The sequence below is a fragment of the Acanthopagrus latus genome, chromosome 13 (genome assembly GCF_904848185.1).
Source record: "Acanthopagrus latus isolate v.2019 chromosome 13, fAcaLat1.1, whole genome shotgun sequence".
NCBI lineage: Eukaryota > Metazoa > Chordata > Actinopteri > Spariformes > Sparidae > Acanthopagrus > Acanthopagrus latus.
Window position 1 is genome coordinate 8,993,022 of NC_051051.1, and position 22,233 is coordinate 9,015,254.

Sequence of the window (22,233 nt, forward strand, 5' to 3'; positions counted from 1 at the left end):
AATACTTCCATAAATAAGTGAGAGACTATACAACACACTTTTTTTGTTCATGCATATTTTATTCAAGAGTAAAAAACTGTGATTTGTCCCATAGGGCATGCTTACAATGTGTGCATCATTTAGGAAGTCAAATGCGAAAAAACATATTTCCATAGATAATAAAAAATGTTGCAAGATAAAATCCATTATATTTGTTTGTTGAAATATGCATGTAGACCATACAAGAACCAGAAACAGAGGAAGGAAAATAACCATAAGCTAAATTGTAACAATAATAATATCAGCATTAAATATAACCAGAGTACAATGTTTCTTGTTAAACGTAAGTGTGACACATGATTTTCTTTGTGTCCAATTCATTTACATCTGAAAACCATGCTATCATGCTTTGGCAGCCTGAAAGTTGCTTTTCACTGAGATTATATTCATTCACACTATTGAACATTTTCTGTACATCAGTACAACAGAAAAAAAAATAAAATAAACACAAGGCTTCACACCTTAGAAGAGCATCTCTGCATACAATAAATTAATATAAAATTAAAAAGCAGTGGTAATAAATAACAGAATGAAAAAAATGGACAAAAACAATCAAAGGAAGCCTATTTATAAAATGTTTATAAAACAAGACAAATAAAACTACAAATATAATTCAAAAATAAAATAATTCAAGTTTACTATTTGAAACACAACTATCACAATTATAATCTCACATAACAATTAGGAACTTAATTGCATGCATTGATGCGTTCCGTACCATAGATGCTGTGTTAGAAATCACTTTTTGCCCATCCTTATTTCACGTACCTTTATCATATAATAGAAAGATGAAATATCAAGTAGAAAAAATATTAATGTATGAAAGGAAATTCTAGAAATTTATGTGATAGCGTGTGTCGCTTGAGGTTGGTGCTTCCCTTGTAGTGACATTGCCATATTATTTATTTTGAAAGAACCGGAGTGTTTCCTGTTTTAATTTAGTTTCTTTTCTTCCTCTATCAGTCCAAATAACCCCTTCAGTGCAACATGCCGTTGTTATTCTGACACAATATTTGGACATGGGGATTGATGTTTAATTATAATCACAGTGTGGGTGCTTTTTAGAATTAGATTAGGTTAAAAAATGTGATAGTAAAGCAAGAAATGTTATATGATTATCACACTCAAATGCCATATGGATGAATTTATAATCCAAATTTCTATGTGCTCACTTTTAATAAGGAAAGTACGGTTTGACAACTTTAATTTCATCCCAGATCAATTCAAGTGAAAAATAAATCACATTTTCTCCCAAAAGTAGCATCAATTAACTCAATTCTGGTCAGGATACATTCTTGGAAACCCTTAAATGAATTTGAGGATGGATTTAATCCTGTTCATTGGAAATGACACGGTGGCTGTTGACTTTGGCTGTTAAATACTTGTATGCATTCACATATTTTTAGAATTTCCTTCTCACTCTGATATAGTACTTGTGTAGCTCTTAGTCACGAAAAATCTCATTTAATTTGCAGCGCAGCAAAAAGTGCAAAAAACTAAAAGGGCTCAAATGTATACTTGAGTGACCGCACATATGCTTTTGCTTTCTCTTACGCAACAAGCAGGTGAGAAATAATCAGGTAGTGTGTGACAGGCGGGTTTGTCCCCAATGTTCTGTCTTCTCCTTTGTGGTCCAGACACTGGTGTTAAAGCCGCTTTGTTGACAGTCTTAGCAATGCAGAACATAAAGACACGATCCAAAAGCCTCCTTCAGTCGAGGACGGTCAAGTGTATTCTTTCCAGAGTGAACTGCACAACATGTGTGAGGTATAGCTTGATCAAATGCAGTGCTTCTCTAACGTGAATTATTTAATTATTTAATGAAGGGGGGGAAATAACTGCAAGGATGGTCTGGTTGGACATGTTTTCCTTTGAAATTTACTTTTGGACGTTGGTGAAGTTGCATCTTCATGTTGGGATAGTGTTTTCCTTGTGGGGGACATTTTCAGACATGAAATCTTGGCATTTAACCTGTGATGCAGTAAGAAGTTGTACCAAATTTTCCAAATGCTCCTTTCATCCCTTCCCTTTTCTTTTCCTCATTCGCTCCAAGTTACGTCTTGCTAGGAGATGACTGATAATGAGGGAGGCGAGGAAAGGAGCAGTCCTGGAGAGTTGTGAGACGTACCCAAGGCGGAATCTGATCTGCAGTGGCTTCGGTGGTGGCGCTAAGAGGCGTGAGCGCACGTGAACACCCTGCCCTCTTTCCCTCGTAGCATGATGGCATCTTACTGCAAGGTAAATCAATAAATTTAAGTCCATTGGTAAGATTGCACTGCAAGTTTTAAGAGGTACGCATTTTGCTTCCTTCCTTTTTCGCTTCATCTCTCACAAAAGTGGTGTGACTCGTTAATACTAGCAACACATGTAGGTAAACATGTAAGATTAGTTTCCTCATGAAGTGAATTTGTGAATGATTCATAATAAACACTTGATGAAACAGTAAAATGATTTGTGTGGCGTGGATACTGCAATTATGCTTTCTGTCAGGCCCTGTGATGAAGGAGCAGACGTTTGTCGGCACTCAGAACAACACAACCGCCAACAATTCAGTCTGTAATTGGGGAAGGGGAACAACGGGCAGAAACAACTCTCAGCCAGTCAACTGCAGCCCGCTGGCCTTTCCTTATCCCCTCCCTCAGCTGTAAACCCCAGCTACCCCCTCCCCACGACTGTGTGATGACAAACTGTCATGAAAAAATGACCTTTTTTGCCCGTTTTTAGATTTGCTGCAGATTTCATGTTCTGTCTGTGGGCCTGGTTTATATCTCTGTTCTGAGGCCTGAATTCCCGATTGGCAATGTCTTGCTGCACAGCGCAACAGCAGCACGGTTCCGAGGCACAGACGGCACATCACTGGATGTTGCTGTTGTCATCCGTGCCGTTCGCCTCCGACATATTCATTTTTCCCATGGATTGACCCACGTGGTTCACCCCGTCCCTGCGGGGTGGCATGCGCTCGTTGATGCGATCCAAGCCCTTAGCCTCCTCAAAGCTGGTGATCTTGTGCTGGGGGGAGAATCCACGGATGGCTGCAAAGAAGAAACACAGGGATCAGGCTCACATTGTAGTAGCACAATCTAATAATTTCCAGTGATGTAGTGATACCAACCAGACTAAAACATCCGCCCAGATGATTACATTCATACTTGTTAAGTAATAACGTTTAAGCTGTTCCAAAAATAAGAGGATGTTCTGCTGCCTTTTCATTGTTACTAGTTTAAGCTAGAAAATGATTTAAGAAAAACTACTGGCATTTTTTAAGGTAGCACATTTTCTTGCATGTTACTCAAAGCATGAGCTGACATTAGGAATCAATCAGCACACCTTAAATGTCAATATGACACCTTCGACCATTCCGTTGTCAGACGCTCTGGCAGCACTACCTATGATGTTTCTGATTTCATCCCATATTATGTCTAACCCCCCAAAATATCAAATCGTATTGCTATTTCTCAGGTATTACCACCAAAAAAAAAATACACCTAAGTAAATGTTGATGAAGGTTCTCAGTTGTCCAGTTCATGGTAATTCTAAGTGCTGTATCGTAGGCAACTGGACTTGTTTCAGTTTCTTCAAGACGTCTCACCTCTGCTAGATATGTCCGGTAAGATATACAATACATGAGGATCCTGAGGATCCAAGATGCATATTTCATGTTGATGCTCTGCTCGTTTCTTGATCTCGTGCATGCAAGACTTTTAAGAAATGGATGTAGGCCATTTACAAGCTAAACCCAAAAAACAATGAAGTGTTTTTATACATGCATCTCTTAGCAGCACTTGACTTTGCAGTGTTTGAATTGGTAACGAACATATCTTGATGTACTATAAAGATTTCCTATATATGAAGCCTCTCTTAGTGTGTTGTCGGCAGTGGTTGGGGGTGAAAGCTGGTGGTCGATTGACACACATGGAGGAACAATGAAATGCACAGTAGTGCGTTAAGTGTGTTACAACTCATGTTCTCTCCTCAGTTCCCTCCCCCCTCGACCAAACAGTGACAAGAACATGATCCTTTACTGGATTTCCACCCTGTAAATGCTGCCAGTTGTGAGATGTTTATCCACTCCAACACTCAGGCACACACTAGGAAACAGTTTCTTTCAAAATAATTGCTGCGCATAGGGCGGACCATATTACAAATAACCATTTATCTTCTTGTGTAAAACATCATTATCAGTTCTAAATGGATCCCCTTTCTCTAAATAGTAAAAAATCCAATCATCTTGTTGGATTTGAATCAATGGTACTGCAAAGTAAAGTGCCAGCCGTATCAAACGGTCCTATGAAATGTTGCTTGATGGTTATTTCTCTTTTGAGCTGTTGTGTGCATGAGCTGGCCTCTGTAGCAGGAAACCTTAACAATATGTGGAGAGGGGTGGGAGTTGGGGCACAGGTTTACCTTCTCCGTCCTCATCACTCGGCTCGATGGCTTCAATGGCTTCAATGGTGGCTGAAGGGGGAGGAGGGGAGCAGGTTACTCCTGATCAAGCCATGCAAATGTTAAATGCAGCCCTCCAGCGAAACGAGCGGCTCACGTTAGGCCAGATGAGATATACATGTACACTGGCAATGCAGCCAAAGTCAGAGGAGTGCCATGCATTAATACTGAGAGAAATTAGTGTCAATAAAGACTAGTTTCAGGATAGATCCATAGAGACAGAGAGAGACTGTGACAGAGATATTGAGACAGGCAGAGTGATAGGTAGATTGAATTGAGACAGAAAAACAGAGATTATGCGTACTGACCTTGGACTAGATGAACCATCAGTGTGATTTTTTGCAGTTTTCTGTTAGTTTAAGGCTGATCTGTTGTCAGCATATTAGATTTGAAAGTACTTGACATCAAATCAGACTGCTTTTTGTGGTTTCTTGTACTGCCGATGTGAATCAACACTGAACTGTACAATTCCTTGCAGCTTTTGTTGAATTTCAGTTGATGCCAAGGGTTACAGTACTGAAGCAAAGGGGGGGTCTCATGAAGAAAATAAAACATCTAGTGTGCTGAAGAGAAACACATTTTCCTCAGGGTTGGTAATCCAAAACACAACTTAAGTACAAGTGAATAATGGATTGGTAAGTGAGGCTGAGGACTCCAAAAGAAAGTCCCATGTTGTTCCCTGGATTTGGACAAAGGCAATTGTAGGCTAGCACGTTAAGTTATGTTGGTTTGAGTCTCTTTTCCTGGTGCCTATAGGTGCTTAATTCAAGTTTATGTGTGAATTTATAGTAGTGTATATAGTTTATTGTAGTGTATCAAATATTGATGTTTTTCAAGGTATTGTATCAAAGTTAGATATTCCAGTATTGTGATAACTCTAATTTATTGAAAGGGTTAGGGCATTGTCTGATGCTATGATGGGATCTTTGACAAGGCAGTAGCAACAAGTTCTTTTGATGCAGGTGTTACACTTTATTATGAGCGAGAGAGAGAGAGAGAGAGAGAGAGAGAGAGAGAGAGAGAGAGAGAGAGGGGTTAGACCGATGGTGGGACTGAGATGGTGATGAAGAAATGAAACAAACAAGATGGAGTAGAGGGTAGAGAAAAGGCGTGTGCTGCGCCTTGTACTCACCACTCTGCAGTGTCTGTCTGCCTCCAGAGAGAACCCCGCTCGGCAGCATGCCAGTGGGCGTCAGGCCCTTAAGCGTCAACACATTTTCACTCTCCTCTCTGCAGAGAACACAGACACACACAGGCAAACAGGTCAGGAAACTTCACTGAACCCCGATCAAACCTCATGCTCCCAGTTTGACGAGAGTGTGTACACTGACACGGACTCACTTTGCACACATGTACACACAGAAACACTGCTTGAAGTGTACCTGAGAACTGAGAACATTTTGGCCATTTTCCCAATAGCACGAATCTTGTTTTTGATCACCTCCTTGCGTGCTGCAGCTGCATTGGCTGAAAAGAAATAAATATACATAATACCATTATAGGCATCTTTGATGAATTATCTGATTATATGGATGCATTATCAGATTATATGATACTCTTGATTGGGGTATTTGGATGCTTTATCTGGTTAACATAGAAATATCAAGTGACAATTTAATTCATATTTTGTTTAGATTTTTGCTGAGAAAGAAGCCAAACTTCAAACAAATTTGCCACAAGCAAAAGAATCCTAAAATCCTCAGTGTGAGTCACTCGGATGTAAACAGTCAACATATGCAGATCTCATTCCATCAAGGACCTAGTTTAGAGTATGGACTCTGAATTGAACCAAAAATGCACTCAAGATACAAATAATGAATTATTTAATCATTATTCACAAAACTTCTTACCATCAAAGATCTCTTCTTCATCATTCATCATAAGTTCATCATCAGAGCAGATGCTCAGCACATTCACCAGCATTTCTGTGACTGGGGAAGAAATAGATTGTGGGAAAAGATGTAAAGTCACTGGTAACAGGAGGTAACATTTGTGGATGTGGTACTGTGCTGCCGATCCCACTGCAAATCAACACTTAACTATATCGTTTGTTGCAGTGTTCAGTCTAATTCAGTTCATGCCTGGGGTTGGTATAAGAAGAAAATGTTCTCAGAGTTGGTAAATCAAACAAAAACTAAAAATGTGAGCGAATAATGCACTGTAAAAAATGTTAAGCTCAATAAGTTATCATAACTTGTTTAATTTACTTGTAATTAATATAATGAGTTGTGAAATTTCAACTTAATTTGATGAGTTATTGGTATTCCAACTCAAGGTTTTAAGTCAGTTAAGTGAAATGGAAGTTTCAATGTGTCAACATAATTTAACAGCATGAGTTTTCGGTGTTAACTGGATCTCTTAGAAACTGATCATGACCGTGGTGTGACAGCAATATTAATGCGCCATAAAAATAGTGCTTGTTAAAATTTCATCTTGATCTGATAAGGGACTAATAATTTTGATGTAATGATTTTAAAATTTGAGCAGGTGCCCCACCCCGTTCCGGCTGCCTATTAACAGAAGAAGAGGTACACTAGCTGAGCAGATTGAGAACGGTGAAAAGAGGAACGGCGGATGACTACGGTTTGTTTGCAAGGTCAGGATCAGGACTGGCGGCAGTACGGTGCATCATTTGGATGAAGGGCAGCCAAAGCCAATTTTGATGAAATTTCAATTGTGAAAGACGTGTAATTGTATGTTGGTTTGACAAGCCAAAGCAAATTTTTTCAAATGTATAATGTAATATAGTTAGTAGTCACAACTCAGAGTATCAAGTTCAGTTAACAACTAGTATAAATGAATTGTGTGAGTTGAAATAACATATAATTGTAGGTTTCTTTGACAAGAAAAAGTAAGTTTTCTCAATGCATTATGTAAGGTAGTAAGTTATTTCAACTCGGAATATCAAGTTCAAACAATAAAAATGTATGAGTTAACAACTAGTATAAATGAATTGTGTGAGTTGAAATAACATATAATTGTAGGTTTCTCTGACAAGAAAAAGTAAGTTTTCTCAATGCATTATGTAACATAGTAAGTTATTTCAACTTGGTGTATCAAGTTCAAACAACAAATGATCATTGAATTGTGTGAGTTGAAATAACATATAATTGTAGGTTTATTTGACAAGAAAAAGCAAGTTTTCTCAATGCATTATGTAAGGTAGTAAGTTATTTCAACTCGGAATATCAAGTTCAAACAATAAAAATGTATGAGTTAACAACTAGTATAAATTAATTGTGTGAGTTGAAATAACATATAATTGTTGGTTTCTTTGACAAGAAAAAGCAAGTTTTCTCAATGCATTATGTAAGGTAGTAAGTTATTTCAACTCAGAATATCAAGTTCAAACAATAAAAATGTATGAGTTAACAACTAGTATAAATGAATTGTGTGAGTTGAAATAACATATAATTGTAGGTTTCTTTGACAAGAAAAAGTAAGTTTTCTCAATGCATTATGTAATGTAGTAAGTTTTTTCAACTCAGAGTATCAAGTTCAAACAACAAATGATCATTGATTAAGCAACTTATGTAACTTCCCGTCCCGAGTTGAAATAAAGCTGTTCTCAAAGTTGAGTTTTTAAGGCAGCAATTGAACTTAATATTTTAAGTTTAACCAGCCTAACAATTTTTACAGTGTAGACACATAGAACGTGAGACAAGCAGATAATGCTATGCTCATTTAAGATGTTTTCCTGCCACCTATAGTTGAAGCCTATGTGTTAATTTATAGAACTAGTTAAGGCTTTTGTCTGCTACTATAAGGTGAGGTAAGGCAAGGCAACACTGTGACACAGGCTTTACACTAAATGATGCAATGCTGGTATGTGTTACTGTAGATGGAAATATTGTAGATAATACTGTTTCTGCCACGGTCCATCATGTTAAGTTCAATTAAAAACACCTGACGGATATCAGAGGACTTAATACCTTTCTCTCCGACAAATGGCAGAGACCAGGTGAAGACGTCCATGAAGTTGGGCAGCCAGTAGGGATGCGGTGAGCAGTTGAACTGTCGGATGTTCATGACATTGTTTTCATATTTGAGTACAGCAGCTGTTGGAAAGTACAAGATATACAGAGGAATATATCATTTTAAATCTTGCAGAATCGAATTGCCTGGTGACACTTTACATTTAGATTATATGAAATTTTTTTTTGTTTACATACAAAGAAAAAAATGCTATTAAGTAGGATCATATTGTGTTATGCACACTATGCAGAGACAGGGTTGCAAAGCTTCAGTCCTTTCATGGCATGTGGAGATTCTTGCAAACACTTGCACACGCCCAACTTTTTCCAAATGACGATAACTGACAGTTGTGTTGAGAATGATTAAATGACAACAAACTTAACAAACCTCAACCACAACTCAAATTTAGGAGTGATGCTTATTTGATTTGGAGCATGTCTCTTATCAATCACATTTTTAGTACTTAGCGCCATTTATTTTCAGGCCTCTGTTGGAAATGTTTAATAGAATCTGATGTGTTTTGAAGACATTTACTCAAAGGAAAAAATACACTTACATAACATTTTGCCTTATCGTGTGCACTGTGCAGCATCTTTTCATTGCACACTGTCATAGCCTTAAGCACAACAATGTTTCCTAAAGGCTCTCCTCAAATGTATTCCTCTTCTGTGATGTTACCCACATTTCTTTTCCCTAACAGCCCCCTCTGTACACAAGCAGAAAATGAGACATTCAACCACTAGATGGCCTAGCTGAGGCCAAGGAGTGCTGACACTGTTACATCAAGAGGGATAAAGCCACATGGAGATAGTCAGCAATGCCGACAGTCCCTCCCACGCTCCCCCATCTCCCATAGCCCATAGCAACCAAGACACAGATCTGAGAACACAAACAAACGGGGGCTCCCTGATGCATTCTTATGCCTGCTCACAAGCTAAATGCAGTTAGATTAACTCATACACTCCAGTCTTTCGCTGCTGAAACCATTTTAATAGATGAGTTGGGGAAGGCCACTTTACATCGGCATAGAAATTATATTTTATATTGCATTTTTTCAACATGAATTTCTGTGATAGACAGATGTAAGCAGGATAAGCAAACTAAAAACATAGACAAGTTTAAAATGAACAAGGAGATTTTCAGACCTTTGTTGTTGTAAACGTCCAGGTAATTTGGTGCTGAGAAGATGGTTATGAGGGATGGGAATCCAGTGGTCTGACTTTTACGGTACATCCGGTAGCTTCATGGCAGTCAGGTGGCAGCCAAAACAGAAAAAAGGGCAAAGCTTGTTGTTATTATATGTAAATGAATCCATTATTGTTTGTGTATATGTGCGTGTGTGTGTACATACCCTGCATCTTGTGCTTCATGCGCCCGGATGATTGATAATAGGTTATTGCTCTGTAGGAACTCACACACAGCTGGGTAACTAGAGAAGAGTGAATACAAACTGGGTTCAGAGAAATCACGGAAAAATTCTTTTTCACGTTCTATACATTAAAAGAGCAGCGGCAGAGTATGACAGAGTACAAATCAATTCAACTGAGCAATAGAAATCAACAGAATTAAAAAAAAAAAAAGTTTTATAAGCTGTATTTAAGTTGCAGGCTACTTATTTCACATACATTGTCACTAAACCAGAGACTGAACAAAGAATTGAATGCATTTATGGAAGCCTTGCTGAGGATGACGCAAGGGTGTGAAAAACCAATCCAACAGCTACCTGCTGCTCTAAAAAAACAAACTAACGGCGTCATTGGCAGTTGAGCTTCCTGCCCCCGAGCTCTAACCTGACAGGAAAATGCCTGAAAGGGAGTGAAATCCTGTGAGCTGGTTCAGGGAGGCAACTGAGGACCCTGTAGTAGCTGCTTCCTACACTATATATATGTGATGCACCCTTCGCATTAAGACGGTCTGTTTAAGCTGTTAGTGCGCCTCCCGTTCTTTTGCTCTGTTATTGCTGAGAATCATTTGCTGCAAACTTTCCTAACCCATCTGATTATATTGCCTCGGGACAACCTTGTGAACAAATGATTTGTTTAGCTTGCCTCTCCCGCTGCTGCCCCCCCGCCCTCGAAATTTCACAGCTCCGTTCATCGGTCATTCTGTCAGCCACGCTAAGATGTACTCGGAGCCAGAAGTGGAGATATTTGTCTGTGCCGTTCAGAGTTTACTGCGCTCTACAATGCTGGCGATCACAAATTAACTTTACCGGCTAAGTATTTACTGCTGCTGGACAGTGTCTTGATGTCTGTTGGCTGCTAAGTTATGCGCTGGCCATTTAAAGGACCCCTTTTGTAGAAAGTGGGATTTCCACGTCCTTTTTGAATAGAGCATTTCCACATATACAGGTGTTACATGAGGAAACCGATGTTTTTTGAACATTAGAGCATGTAAATATTTGCTATAATAAGTTTTGCTGCAGCGAGGACAAAACCTCTGTACATGGGATACCAACTGAGTTAATGGCGCCCCTGTCTCTTTTTGATTTTGATCTTAATAATGTTCTCCTTTTCAAGGCTTTTATCATCACATTTATAATTTAGAATTTTGAGCGTTATTCATATAGGGCAACAGATTCACTCATCCATTCGTGTATGTTGTTGAATGAATTCTTCAGCATACAAGATGAATTCTTGTGTTACCATTGTTTTTTTTTTTTTCTTTGGTCAAGAATCACTAAACACAAACTTTACACTGTGCACCTATGTACTACACTTTGAGGCATATTTCCAGAGGGCCAATAACAATATCAATTTAAATGAGCCTCACTCTAAAAAATGATTGCATCATCACAGTCTGTTATGAAACCCACCAATATTACCTACCTGTATCAAATACGGATTATTTAATTGCAGCACTTCCTCTCTAGTGCTACTTGTAACTAAACCATTTCCCAAAAACTAATTAAGCTTGTGATATTGTTATCTCTCCACTGTCTGCAATGCTGAAGTCATCCTCCATTATTTTACAGACCAGGTGGACAATGAACTGTCGCATGGGGACAGATGTTAAAACCATCCTTTGTTCAGCATGGCTATAGATCACATATGGAGTAGATTTATTGCCAGAATCTGTTTCCAAAGAAACAATGGAAACATTGGACCTGTGTCACACATGAAGGCCAAAAAAAAAAAAAAAAAAAATCAGAAATGGGACACCTCCAGCTGCTGTGGGAAGAAGGCAGCCTACCATTTAACAGCTCTCACCACAGTTGTTATGTAATACCTAGAAGGTTGTGTTATGTCATTCAGAAGCTGTATCATGCCTTTAAATTGTGTCTCCTGGGTTTAAAAAAAAAGAAAGCCATTATAGTTGAATTAGCTCTTTCAAATTGCAATTATTAATGCCCTGAATTCAGCAGCAGCTCAGTCTGTCTCCTGCCTTACCAGTCTTGAGTTTGGAAAAGTCCTTTGTGGTTCCTCTTTTCTTCATCCTAGTGCTGTGCTCCCGACATGTGCCTGACATTTGTTTGTGCATTAACAATGTTGACAGTGTTATCAAAGGTTTGCTTCATTGGTATTTAATCTACAGTATCTTAAATATCTTTCTGTGTTATTTCATTTGTAAATACTTTGATAGTTGTCCGCCAAAGAATGTGTTACCTTTAAGAATAGCTTGTGAATCAAGCACTCATGAAAACAACACCCATAAGAGGCGCTGGTTGAAAGAAACTGCCCAAATATGTCAAATGTAAATCTGACATGTCTGTGAGTTCACTGCACGCATCAACTGTTTGGTGCAATTTATCACAGCGAAAGTTTGCTCTTTGGGAAGTTTCTGTGCCGTCATTTAGAGATGGAAAACCTTTCTCATAGTCTCAGTCTGCTAATTACTGTTTGCAACGATCCATATTAACTGCATGCACGTTGTGTAATCCACTTTCGTAGACCAACACGGTGAAAAACAGATATACCAACAGAGATACCCTGCTTAACCTATCTGTGCACTGCGCGAAGCCCAGCAGACAATGTAAACACAGATAACTGATTATTACCACTGTCGACTGTCTTTGATATAATCAGTCACTTCTTGGGCTGCAACTAATGCTTATTTTGTGTTATCAGTACATTTGCCAATTACATTTCCGACTCATTCACAATGCTTTCAGCTGATTAAAAGACAGACAGTGATGAAAATGTCCATTACTATTTCCAAGAGCTCAAGGTGACGTCCTCAAACTGCATGTTTCCAAGTGGCTATATGTCGGGGCCCGAGGCAGTCGTTCCCAGGAGCCCCCTAACCAGCTTTCATCACTGACACCAACTAAAATAATAACAATAAAAACCAAGGTCAATAAATAAATAACTTCAGTGATGCAATGGTAGTTCAGTGGGAATGACATGGTGGGCTGCCTTAGGGAGGTTTCCTGAGATGTCATTGCATTTCCCTTGCTCCTGGGGGGGCACTTTAAAGTAGCACTGATGTACAGTATAGTGCCTTTATGAGTGGTTTATTGGTCACTGTAGAATGTGTCCATATGATGAGTGGCCATCAGGGGCCCCTTGCCCCCCGAATGTTTTCGGGGCCACACACATCAGCCAGGTTTCCATCCTCTGACGGTCCACTCATGCTCAATTTGTCTGATCAGTTATAAACTGGAGAAAAGTATCAAATCGAAGGCATTATCACTTTATATATGATCTTGAACTCTGTGAACTTGTCAAAATTGATTAATTACCTCTCTGACCATCAACTGATGATCAACTAAATGCTTTCGGTCACTTTTAACTCACAGAAAACATTCAGTACATCTTCCCCAGCAGCAGTACTCTCTTCCGCGCTCTTTCCTACATTCGCCGCCATCCACGGTCCCATCAAACTTTCACAAGTAGTTTAAAATATTAAAGAGCTCAAAGGTTTGTGCCGGAAGAAAAACAAGGAGACTGCTGTGCCCTAAGCACCTGGCGAAACCGTGCCATCCTCATTCATCTAGGTCACGTGCCTAACGTTCCCTCGGTGGCGGCTATATGAATGACAGGAGGAGCTGCGTTACACACTAACCGAAACCCCTTCCACTATGGCTCACAGTGCACCTTAACTGAGAGCTGGGCTCCAGAAATGGTATAAAACTGTTGTACACAATGAATTTCTACCTTTGAAATAAGGGCGATTTTTTTCGCATCACACATATTGTGGATCAGGTCTGTCACATCCGCAAAGCCCAGCACTGGCATAAATGACATGTAATAACAATTAGACCCCAACGTACAGCATGTACTCATTTATTTTGTGTCCGCTCCGACGGTATCTATTGATTTGTGCGAGGGAGCACAGTACGCACACACACATCGCTCGCCCGCGGCTCACATTCCTTCTCTCCCCTTTGTGAAAACACACAATTATGTGTCGGTGAGCCTGTGAGTGAGAGAGAGAGTGAGAGAGATAGAGATAGAGATAGAGAGAGAGAGAGAGAGAGATCTGACAAGTGAGTATGAGAGAAGGAGACAGAGAGGGATGGAAGTGCAGTGTCGTGAGTGTGAAACTAAGAGGGTTTTTTTTCTTTCCTTTCTTTCCCTTAAGAAAAATCCATCTGTCAGACTGGTGGTCATCACATTCATGTCCAAACCTCGGGTCCTACCATTCACATGGGCGCAAATTGACACGCACCACCCACCCAAACACCACTACAGACCAATTACTCTCGCTCTCACATGGCAACATCACATGATCTATGTAATTCACCTCCGCTGACAGTGGTTTTTAACGCTGTGTCTGATCAGTGTGTATGCCTCTTTAAACAGTGAAGGATTTGTTGGGAAGGTTTTTTTCATCACACATCTTTAAAAGAGGAGTGGAAATGCCATAATATGTCAAAAAGGAATCAACATTCTCCAGTGCATATTATCAGCTGTTGTGGCCATAAAACTATGGTTTAATGTGACAGGAGAACCGACAGAGGACATGCCTGGCATTAACTGGACTACAAGTCCATTTCAAACATCCTCCTCCTCCATTGTGTGGCTACTAAAATGCTACATATTGATTCAGGGATTTCAATAAGGCTGCAATATATCAGTGTGGCTTTGCATGTATGGTTCAAGTCTATCAACAATCAGTCATTGTCAGAATGCAGCTTTAAGTCAAATAAAAGCAATACATTTCATTTGATTTTAATGCATTCTTCTTTTTTTTTCCTTCAACCTGCACATAACTACGCCCATTTCAAATAGATTTTTCTTGCATTTCACAAAAATCCCCAGGAGAATGTGGCTCCCTGAGCCGCATACATACCGTGTAGTTGGCAAGAGTCATAATGATGGAGAGGTAAGTTTGAGAGTGAAGGCAGAACAAAGCCATGGGGAGATAGATGACTATTATAGCAGCATCCTCCACACATCCACGGAATAATCCTCGCTAAGCTCCACTCGCACTCTGAATAGATGGTTTCTCTTCAGTGACCATTTAGCGGCGAGAGGGGAAGTTAAGACCCATCACCTGCTTCCTTTTTTTCTCTACAGGATATTCTCCATGATGGCAGCTTCATCAAGGTGTGGTTTTGCTTGTTCTAACTCAGCAATCAGTCATGTCAGTATATCTCTTGGTGATAGTAAAATCAACTTTCAGACTTTTGTTTCGGAATCGCCCTTGGTTGAGTTGGCATTTAATTAAAGGATTTCAGGTTCATAATTTTATCTTGGGTTACTACTAAAATAGGTTTATATTAATTACATTGCTCTAATGGTCATAAAACACATTCTGTCCCACAGCACTGTATTCCCCCTCCTCTTAACCGTACTCTGTGCCTGTTTCTACATCAAAATGAGAATTACAGTCAGGTTATTATGTGAAATCTAAACTGCAGCTATACTGCACACACTGTCCAGGATGTCATTTCCTTTTGGGGGCGGAGGAATAAATCTCCCTGGCGTTCTTTTTTGTGATCTGAGCAGAACCGCAGCTCCTGTGCAGTACCGCTCGGTACCGTTCCGTACCCTCATTAAGAAAAACTCTCACCACAACTGCCACCTAATCTCTCCTTCTCACCACCATCACCATCGTCACCACCACCAACACCACCTACTTCCACAGCTCTCTTCCATCTCACAGCGCTCACTCCTCCTTCTTTTTACATGCTCTGTCATGGAGGTTGAAGAGTTGCATAACAAACCCATTCCCAATTTCCCTCGCTATTATGTTTCAGATGTTGTTCCTCTCTCTGTCTGTCTGTCTGTCTGTCTGTCTGTCTGTCTCTCTCTCTGTCTGCCTCTATTTCTATTTGACTCCAGGTTCACCCAGCTAATCCTCAGTCTGTTACAATCTGTTCTGTGAGTCAAAAAGACAACCTTTTTATCAATGTGGCTCTAAAGCCACTCTAAAGGCTTTAAGCCTATGTTAACCTATTCATTCATTCAATCATTCAGTTTGCCTATTCCTGTTATGGTATGTTAAATGTGCGTCTCCTCTTTGGTTTGTTCGTTTTGGTGTTTCCCAGGTAGCAATAAATGTTTGAAATCTATTAAAATAATAATAATAATAATCCCAATATCAAGTTTTGACATTAAAAACAGTTCAGTGTGAGTCTTTGGTGTAACACTCAGATTTCACCCTGTGCTCCTGCAATTCTCTTGAAAGATTAAATTAGATCTCATCAACACTGATAACTCAGGCTGTTGTCCTCTGATGCATGTCATTACCTTTCTTCCCTCTTCCAGAAGAGAAGAGGTGTGACGAATGCAACATCAACCAGCGTGGGTTTAATTTATTTATTTTTTTTGCTTTTATTGACTGATTTCTTTTTGCCTTAACAAGCTACATTTTTAATGACCGATTAAACTGAAAAAAACAAACTGACTGTGGTGGACCCTGCCACCTGTTTAGCTTCAAACAGTGTTCTGGGGACCTTATTTTCCTCCTAGAACAGATTGTTTTTTCGGTTATGGAAAAGATGAATATTACTGAATTTGTATTATTACCTAATTAATATTGTAATTAATAAAATTATGAGTTTGAATAGCTTCTCTAGAACTACAGAGTGCCCCTTTAAATGTAATTACAGAACTTCAGTGAGCCACACCCCATACAGAAATGTAATATATTCTAAATGACCCTATATCAGGAATGATATAGTTATATATGTTATCAGTGAAGCAATATATGATGAGTACAAACATATATCTTTGGATATATGGAGATGTAAGTTTAAAATATATGAAATATCCATAGTAAAATGTGTATATGTCCATAACTTGATTTTTTATGGTATAAAATGCTGCGGCCATACATATTAGCTATATATATATATATATATATATATATATATATATATATATATATATATATATATATATATGATATTCATAAATGTAAAGATGTAAGTTCAAAACATACAGTATAAGAAATACCCATAGTAAAATATGTATAAATACATACATAAGATGAATTTTTCATATATATGTAAATCATATTCTATGTACATATGTATGGTTGGTATTAAAAATGTATACATATGTAATAATACTTAAATCAGTGACATATATGTCAACATATGTCATTTAAATACATGAACATATGCATTTGTATGGGCTGGACACAATTTCTACGAGGTCTGAGATATTGTTTGTACATATATTTCATAAAGTATATGGATATTGTTTTATATGTACATATATTACATTAGCATATGGGATGGGTCAGGCTCAAAGAAGTAAATCAAGTGCAAGCTATGGCAAAAAGTTTCATACTACTGGTGTAAGCAAACCAACACTGTATCATTAAGTAAATCTGGATTTCAAAGCCGTTACATTTTCTCAGTATGGAAAACATCAGTGTTCATATTGTAATAACCCAAAGGACTGGCGTTGCTGCAGGGGAGAAGAGGAATCAGCTCACCTGTAGAAGTAGGAGCAGCCTCGCACCGTGTTGTGGCTGAAATATTCCTGGGTTTTCTCATTGCCAAAATCCTCCAGAGGATCAGCCCACAGCAGGTCGCACATGGGCCCGAAAGCTGGCGGCTCCTTGAACCGATCCAACTTAACATAAAAAAAAAAAAGGAAATGTAAGACTAGAAGGGCCCAGACACTGTCAGACCTGGAATAACTGAGACGGCATGTTATTACCTTTTTAATGTCGTCTAAGGTGTGTATTTCAGGTGAGAGTCCACCGTGGACACACAGAAACTGTTGGTTCATGAGCGCAGCCAAGGGAAGGCAGTCAAATGCATCCATACACGAGTCATACACCTGCTCTGAGTACTTGATTTTACCTGACAGAAGACAGACATGCAATCATTGAAATAAAGAAGTGTTAGTGTGACTGAGCAAGTACGTTTACAACAAAAATGAATATGACACGTTGATTTGTAACAACCAACAACCTCTTCATTGTGGCAGGCTTTTAGTTCATGAAGTATGTTTTAATCTCTTTATTACTACTCTGACTTCTCTGCCTTTTCTTGAATATTTTGTTCTTTTGCTTACACCAATAGACATCTGTGCAACACTGTACACTGCTAGATGTCTCTGGCATGATGTCAACTCTGTAATTTCCCCATAAATTGTGGATCAGTTTTATTTTGTAATGTGTGAAATGGAAATTCTTGCATATTGCATATTTCATTGTTATTGTTCTTATGATAATTATTGTTCCATGAGTGAAAAAACACAAAATTACAAAAGTAGTACTTTCGTAAGTAGCATTGAATAAGCAACAGTAGCATCTGTAGCACCATAATAAAAATGGTTATATATGGATAAATATGTTTAATAAGTAATCAAATATTAATATGAATAAATTCTATTTAATAATTATGTGTGAACAGACACATTACATGCATTTAACTGTTCACAGACCATCATCCTCTTTGTTTGGGCTGTCGTACAGAATGAGCAGTCTTTACAGGCCGGTGCTTTAACTGTAATCTCTACATAAAGGGCCACACACAACATTAGTGAGACAAAAAACATAAATCATAAACAAAGAGAGCTACTCACATTCTTGTTTGAAGGTGAAATATTCTGTCAAATGTCTACATTCATGGTTTCCACGAAGTAAAAATAGTGTCTTTGGATAGAGGATTTTCAGCGACCAGAGGTATAAAACACACTGTGGGGAACAAAGACACAGATAAAGTGCTATTCAGAGTGGAGGGAAAAAAGCTTTACAGTTCAGTATAAATCAGCCATCTGCAGTTTGTTTCCCCCCTGTGAATTACTTAAAAGACGTTCTGATGCTTTTACCTCAATACTGAAGTAGCCACGGTCAACGTAGTCCCCGAGGAACAGGTACCGTGTTGTGGCTGGTGATCCTCCCACTTCAAACAGCTTCATAAGATCAAAGAATTGCCCGTGGATGTCACCGCACACTGGAAGACAACCAAAGTACAGCAAATGTTATGGAATCAAAGAATTTAATACAATATCTTCATCTGCGTTGTTGTTTGTGTTCTGTTTTTTTAGAACAATTTTTGACGACAGAAGGGAAAAGAGACAGCAGAGAACAGGATCCTGTGGCAGCGCTGTAGAACAGTTTGCATCAGAGGTGTGTATCTCTTCTTTCTGCTAACAGGTTAGCTTTATAAATAGACTGACAGGTGGGCAGTTCACCTGCATGGAGATGCTACAGTTTGTGTTCGTATCTGCACTTCAACTGTCTAAATAATTTAGATTTAATAAAGTTTGCGATGTGTTCGACTGCTGTTGCTGCTATTAAGATATCAGAATAATGAAACATAATGCACAATGAAATATAGATGTTATGCAACCGCAAGCGCCACCTTAAACAACAATATGGTGCAAACACCACAAAACCGAGAACGTAAGACGTGTTCGAACTAATTTTCATCTCCACTTCTCTTCATTATCACTTTGGATCCCACAATCTGTTAACTACTACATACAGAATAATCTCAACTGACACATATTTGTATATGAATGCAAAAGATGTAGGAAATGGACAAGATTTCAGTATCAGACGCAATTCTATGTTCTGCTTGTAGTATTGAGCAATAACGTTGGATGAAACACAGTCTTGGAACACATCAGCTGGCGTCTGACCTCGATTAAGCCTTTTTAAAAAGAGAATTATCCACATGAATGTGCAGATACGTTCACAGAAACTAGCTAAATGATCACCAGATGATAGCTGATGGGTTCCAAGATTGCTGGTCGGACTTTGAGCCATGACCGGCGCATGGAAGAGGAAGTCTTGTTCATTATTGGACATTATTGTTGTCCATTATCCTGATAGCTACGACTGGCTACACCAGAAGCCCCCAAACAACCCGCCCTACACTGATACCCTCTGATAGGCTTACCCTGATACCCTCATCACCCCAATCAACAATGGCAACAAGGACGAGCTAGCAGAGGCAGAGTAGGATGAGACATGACTTGGTATGTTAATGCTTAATGATTAATGGATTGATTGATTGCCATTAAGAACTGATCAAAAATATATGAACCAACAATGAGTGGTGCAGTTAGTAAGAAGTCATTATTTCATTTGCCAATCAAGCAACTGGGTGTTTACTTCAAGTATTCTTTTAACACCTGATGTAGCCGGCTCTGATAGTTGCATCATAGACCAGCCAGACAAGCCAGTGGTCCAAGCCAAGCCATGGAAAACTGTCCAACATATTTCACTTATTTTTAAGGACTAATCAATAATCGAGTGTAGGGACTATTGCATCCACAAAGGCTAAATCATCATCATACGACAGCTGATGGGTTTTGATTTTGTATGAAGGAAGTGTTTTTATTCTATTGACTGTTAGGTCTACCAAATATCAATAAGTTGTGTCAAGTAGAAACATGATTCACTTTTATCAGTCAGTAAAGCGGCAGAGGAGGCAGTGAGTTATAAAAACAATACTCCTTCAGATGCATATTCCTGCAGCAAGACTATATATTCAATCTGCAATTACAGCTATACTGCGTGTATTTACATAGTTTAAACGCTTGGATTTGAGAATATAATGGTTTCAGATTCTCCTGTCCTCAGGTCATCATTGCATTGAGGCATTTCTCCGGCTGAGAGGCCCCTGTCCTCCGCAGAAAACTGAGAAGCTCTCATCTCGAAGGGGTAGAGAAAGCTTGAGACCCCAGGGAGCTGCGCACTTTTTTTTTTTTTTTTCTCGCAGCGAACACCACGGCGCTGGAGTGCAAACCTACATCTCATTTCCTCGCTGCCTTCAATTTTTCATTATCATCTTCCTCTGTCTCCTTCTCTCCTACTCACCCTCCATCTCCTCTCTCTTTCCCGTCTCCCCTATCAGCTCCACAGTGGCCTTCGCCCACTCAAAGCTTAGAGCAATGTGAGTGGGAGACTGCTTGTGTGACTAAAGCAATCAAACGCACACATGCGCACATACCTACGCGCGGGGCGCACACACACACACACACACACACACACACAAACACCCGTAAGAACACATCCATGCAAGTAAATATTCACGAGTGCATAACTAATAACATAACATAATATATGACTATACACACACACACACACACACACACAGCTGCGGAGACGTTCAAACACAACTAGAGCTCACAGAGACAGAAAACAGACCTCCGCACTTGCAAATGCCCGCACACAATACTCGGTTCATCATCCATATTTCATGCTTAATACGTAAAGCCTCCATTTTCCCAACGCCAGTCAAGATGAAGAGCCTTCTCCTCAAGTCAATGTGCAATTTCATCCATTTGTCACCTTTGTTTCCGTTAAACACCATACTTGGTTTCAAGGAAGATAATTGATACGCTCTAATTAATTTTTAATGCCCAACAGCTTTAGGTGAACCTGAATGACTACAGAATATCCATCAAAGGAAGGATAGATGAAAGACTCAATCTGACTGCCCTATATACTGGACTTGGCCTACTTTGTTGATGGATACCGTGAACTAAGGGTGGGTAATCTACTTCTCAGCATCGTTTTCAGGTGAAAGATCTAGTTATTTAATGTCCTCTCACTTCTGTTTCCAAACTTCACATGACCTCATTAGCTAGCAGATCCAGGCTACGTGAACAAACCAGTAGGGTGATGTCACCAAGTCGATGGCTATGCTGATTAGACAAATGACGTCACGCGACTCTTCCTTGGGTGACGTGTTGTAAATAGAGCAGCGCGAGGACATGATTCACCTCTGAAACAGCCAGACGCTTCATTTGCGAGGTGCCAAAACGTTCTGCACGCTTGTTTGCCTGCTTGTTTGTTTTGTTTGAACGTGCCTGATGTGGTTTTATCTCATCTAAATCTTATCGTATCCAAATGGTTTGTATAATTCAATCACAAGAATCTGAGTTTTCTAACGACATATGGCATGAGTACACATTTAATCTGAGAGGCTGCGTACACAGCGCCTAGCCTCTGTTGTATTGTCATGCAAATGAGACGAACGGCCTGTCGATGGGCCATCGGAGGACAATACTGTCTATTAATGGCGCAAATGGAGAACTTACTTTCATTTCATTTCTTCATTTCAAGTCTGCCGATGGCAGGCATCTCAGAACTGAGAAAAACAAGCCCAATTTAGATCTTGGATTGCGTTTGCAATTGATTAGATTGTGATATTATTTTTTTGGCCAGATAACACAGCACTATTCAGTACTGAGGATTGGGTATCATTTGAATGTATGTGTTAATAACCATAGTTATGACTACAGTACCTTCTCTCACCTGTTATATGAACACATTTTGTGCATCCGGTTCAGGCATGTTTACATAACTAGGACACACTGTAGCTGATCAGAAGGAGAAATAATCTGCTGACAGGTACAGATGCTTTTAGAAATTCACATCTTTGTTTTCTTTGTTTGTTTTTCCTTTCATATC

General features: G+C 39.2%; 1 protein-coding gene across 2 annotated transcripts in view; it reads right to left on the bottom strand.

Moving 5' to 3' along the window:
- Positions 1-1,131: 1,131 nt before the first annotated feature.
- Positions 1,132-22,233, bottom strand: part of ppp3ca (protein phosphatase 3, catalytic subunit, alpha isozyme) — a 30,631-nt gene continuing 9,529 nt past the window's right edge. The window contains exons 3-14 of one of the 2 annotated variants that reach the window (XM_037118858.1): positions 18,636-18,760; positions 18,390-18,501; positions 17,517-17,662; positions 17,290-17,429; positions 9,809-9,886; positions 9,603-9,697; positions 8,415-8,540; positions 6,333-6,413; positions 5,865-5,949; positions 5,615-5,712; positions 4,444-4,494; positions 1,132-3,071 (exon numbers count right to left, since the gene is read on the bottom strand). In XM_037118858.1, the coding sequence (XP_036974753.1) occupies positions 2,893-3,071; positions 4,444-4,494; positions 5,615-5,712; positions 5,865-5,949; positions 6,333-6,413; positions 8,415-8,540; positions 9,603-9,697; positions 9,809-9,886; positions 17,290-17,429; positions 17,517-17,662; positions 18,390-18,501; positions 18,636-18,760 (1,316 nt within the window). In that variant the 3' untranslated portion in view covers positions 1,132-2,892. The remainder of the gene's footprint in view (positions 3,072-4,443; positions 4,495-5,614; positions 5,713-5,864; positions 5,950-6,332; positions 6,414-8,414; positions 8,541-9,602; positions 9,698-9,808; positions 9,887-17,289; positions 17,430-17,516; positions 17,663-18,389; positions 18,502-18,635; positions 18,761-22,233) is intronic. The other variant, XM_037118859.1, reaches the window with a different exon arrangement.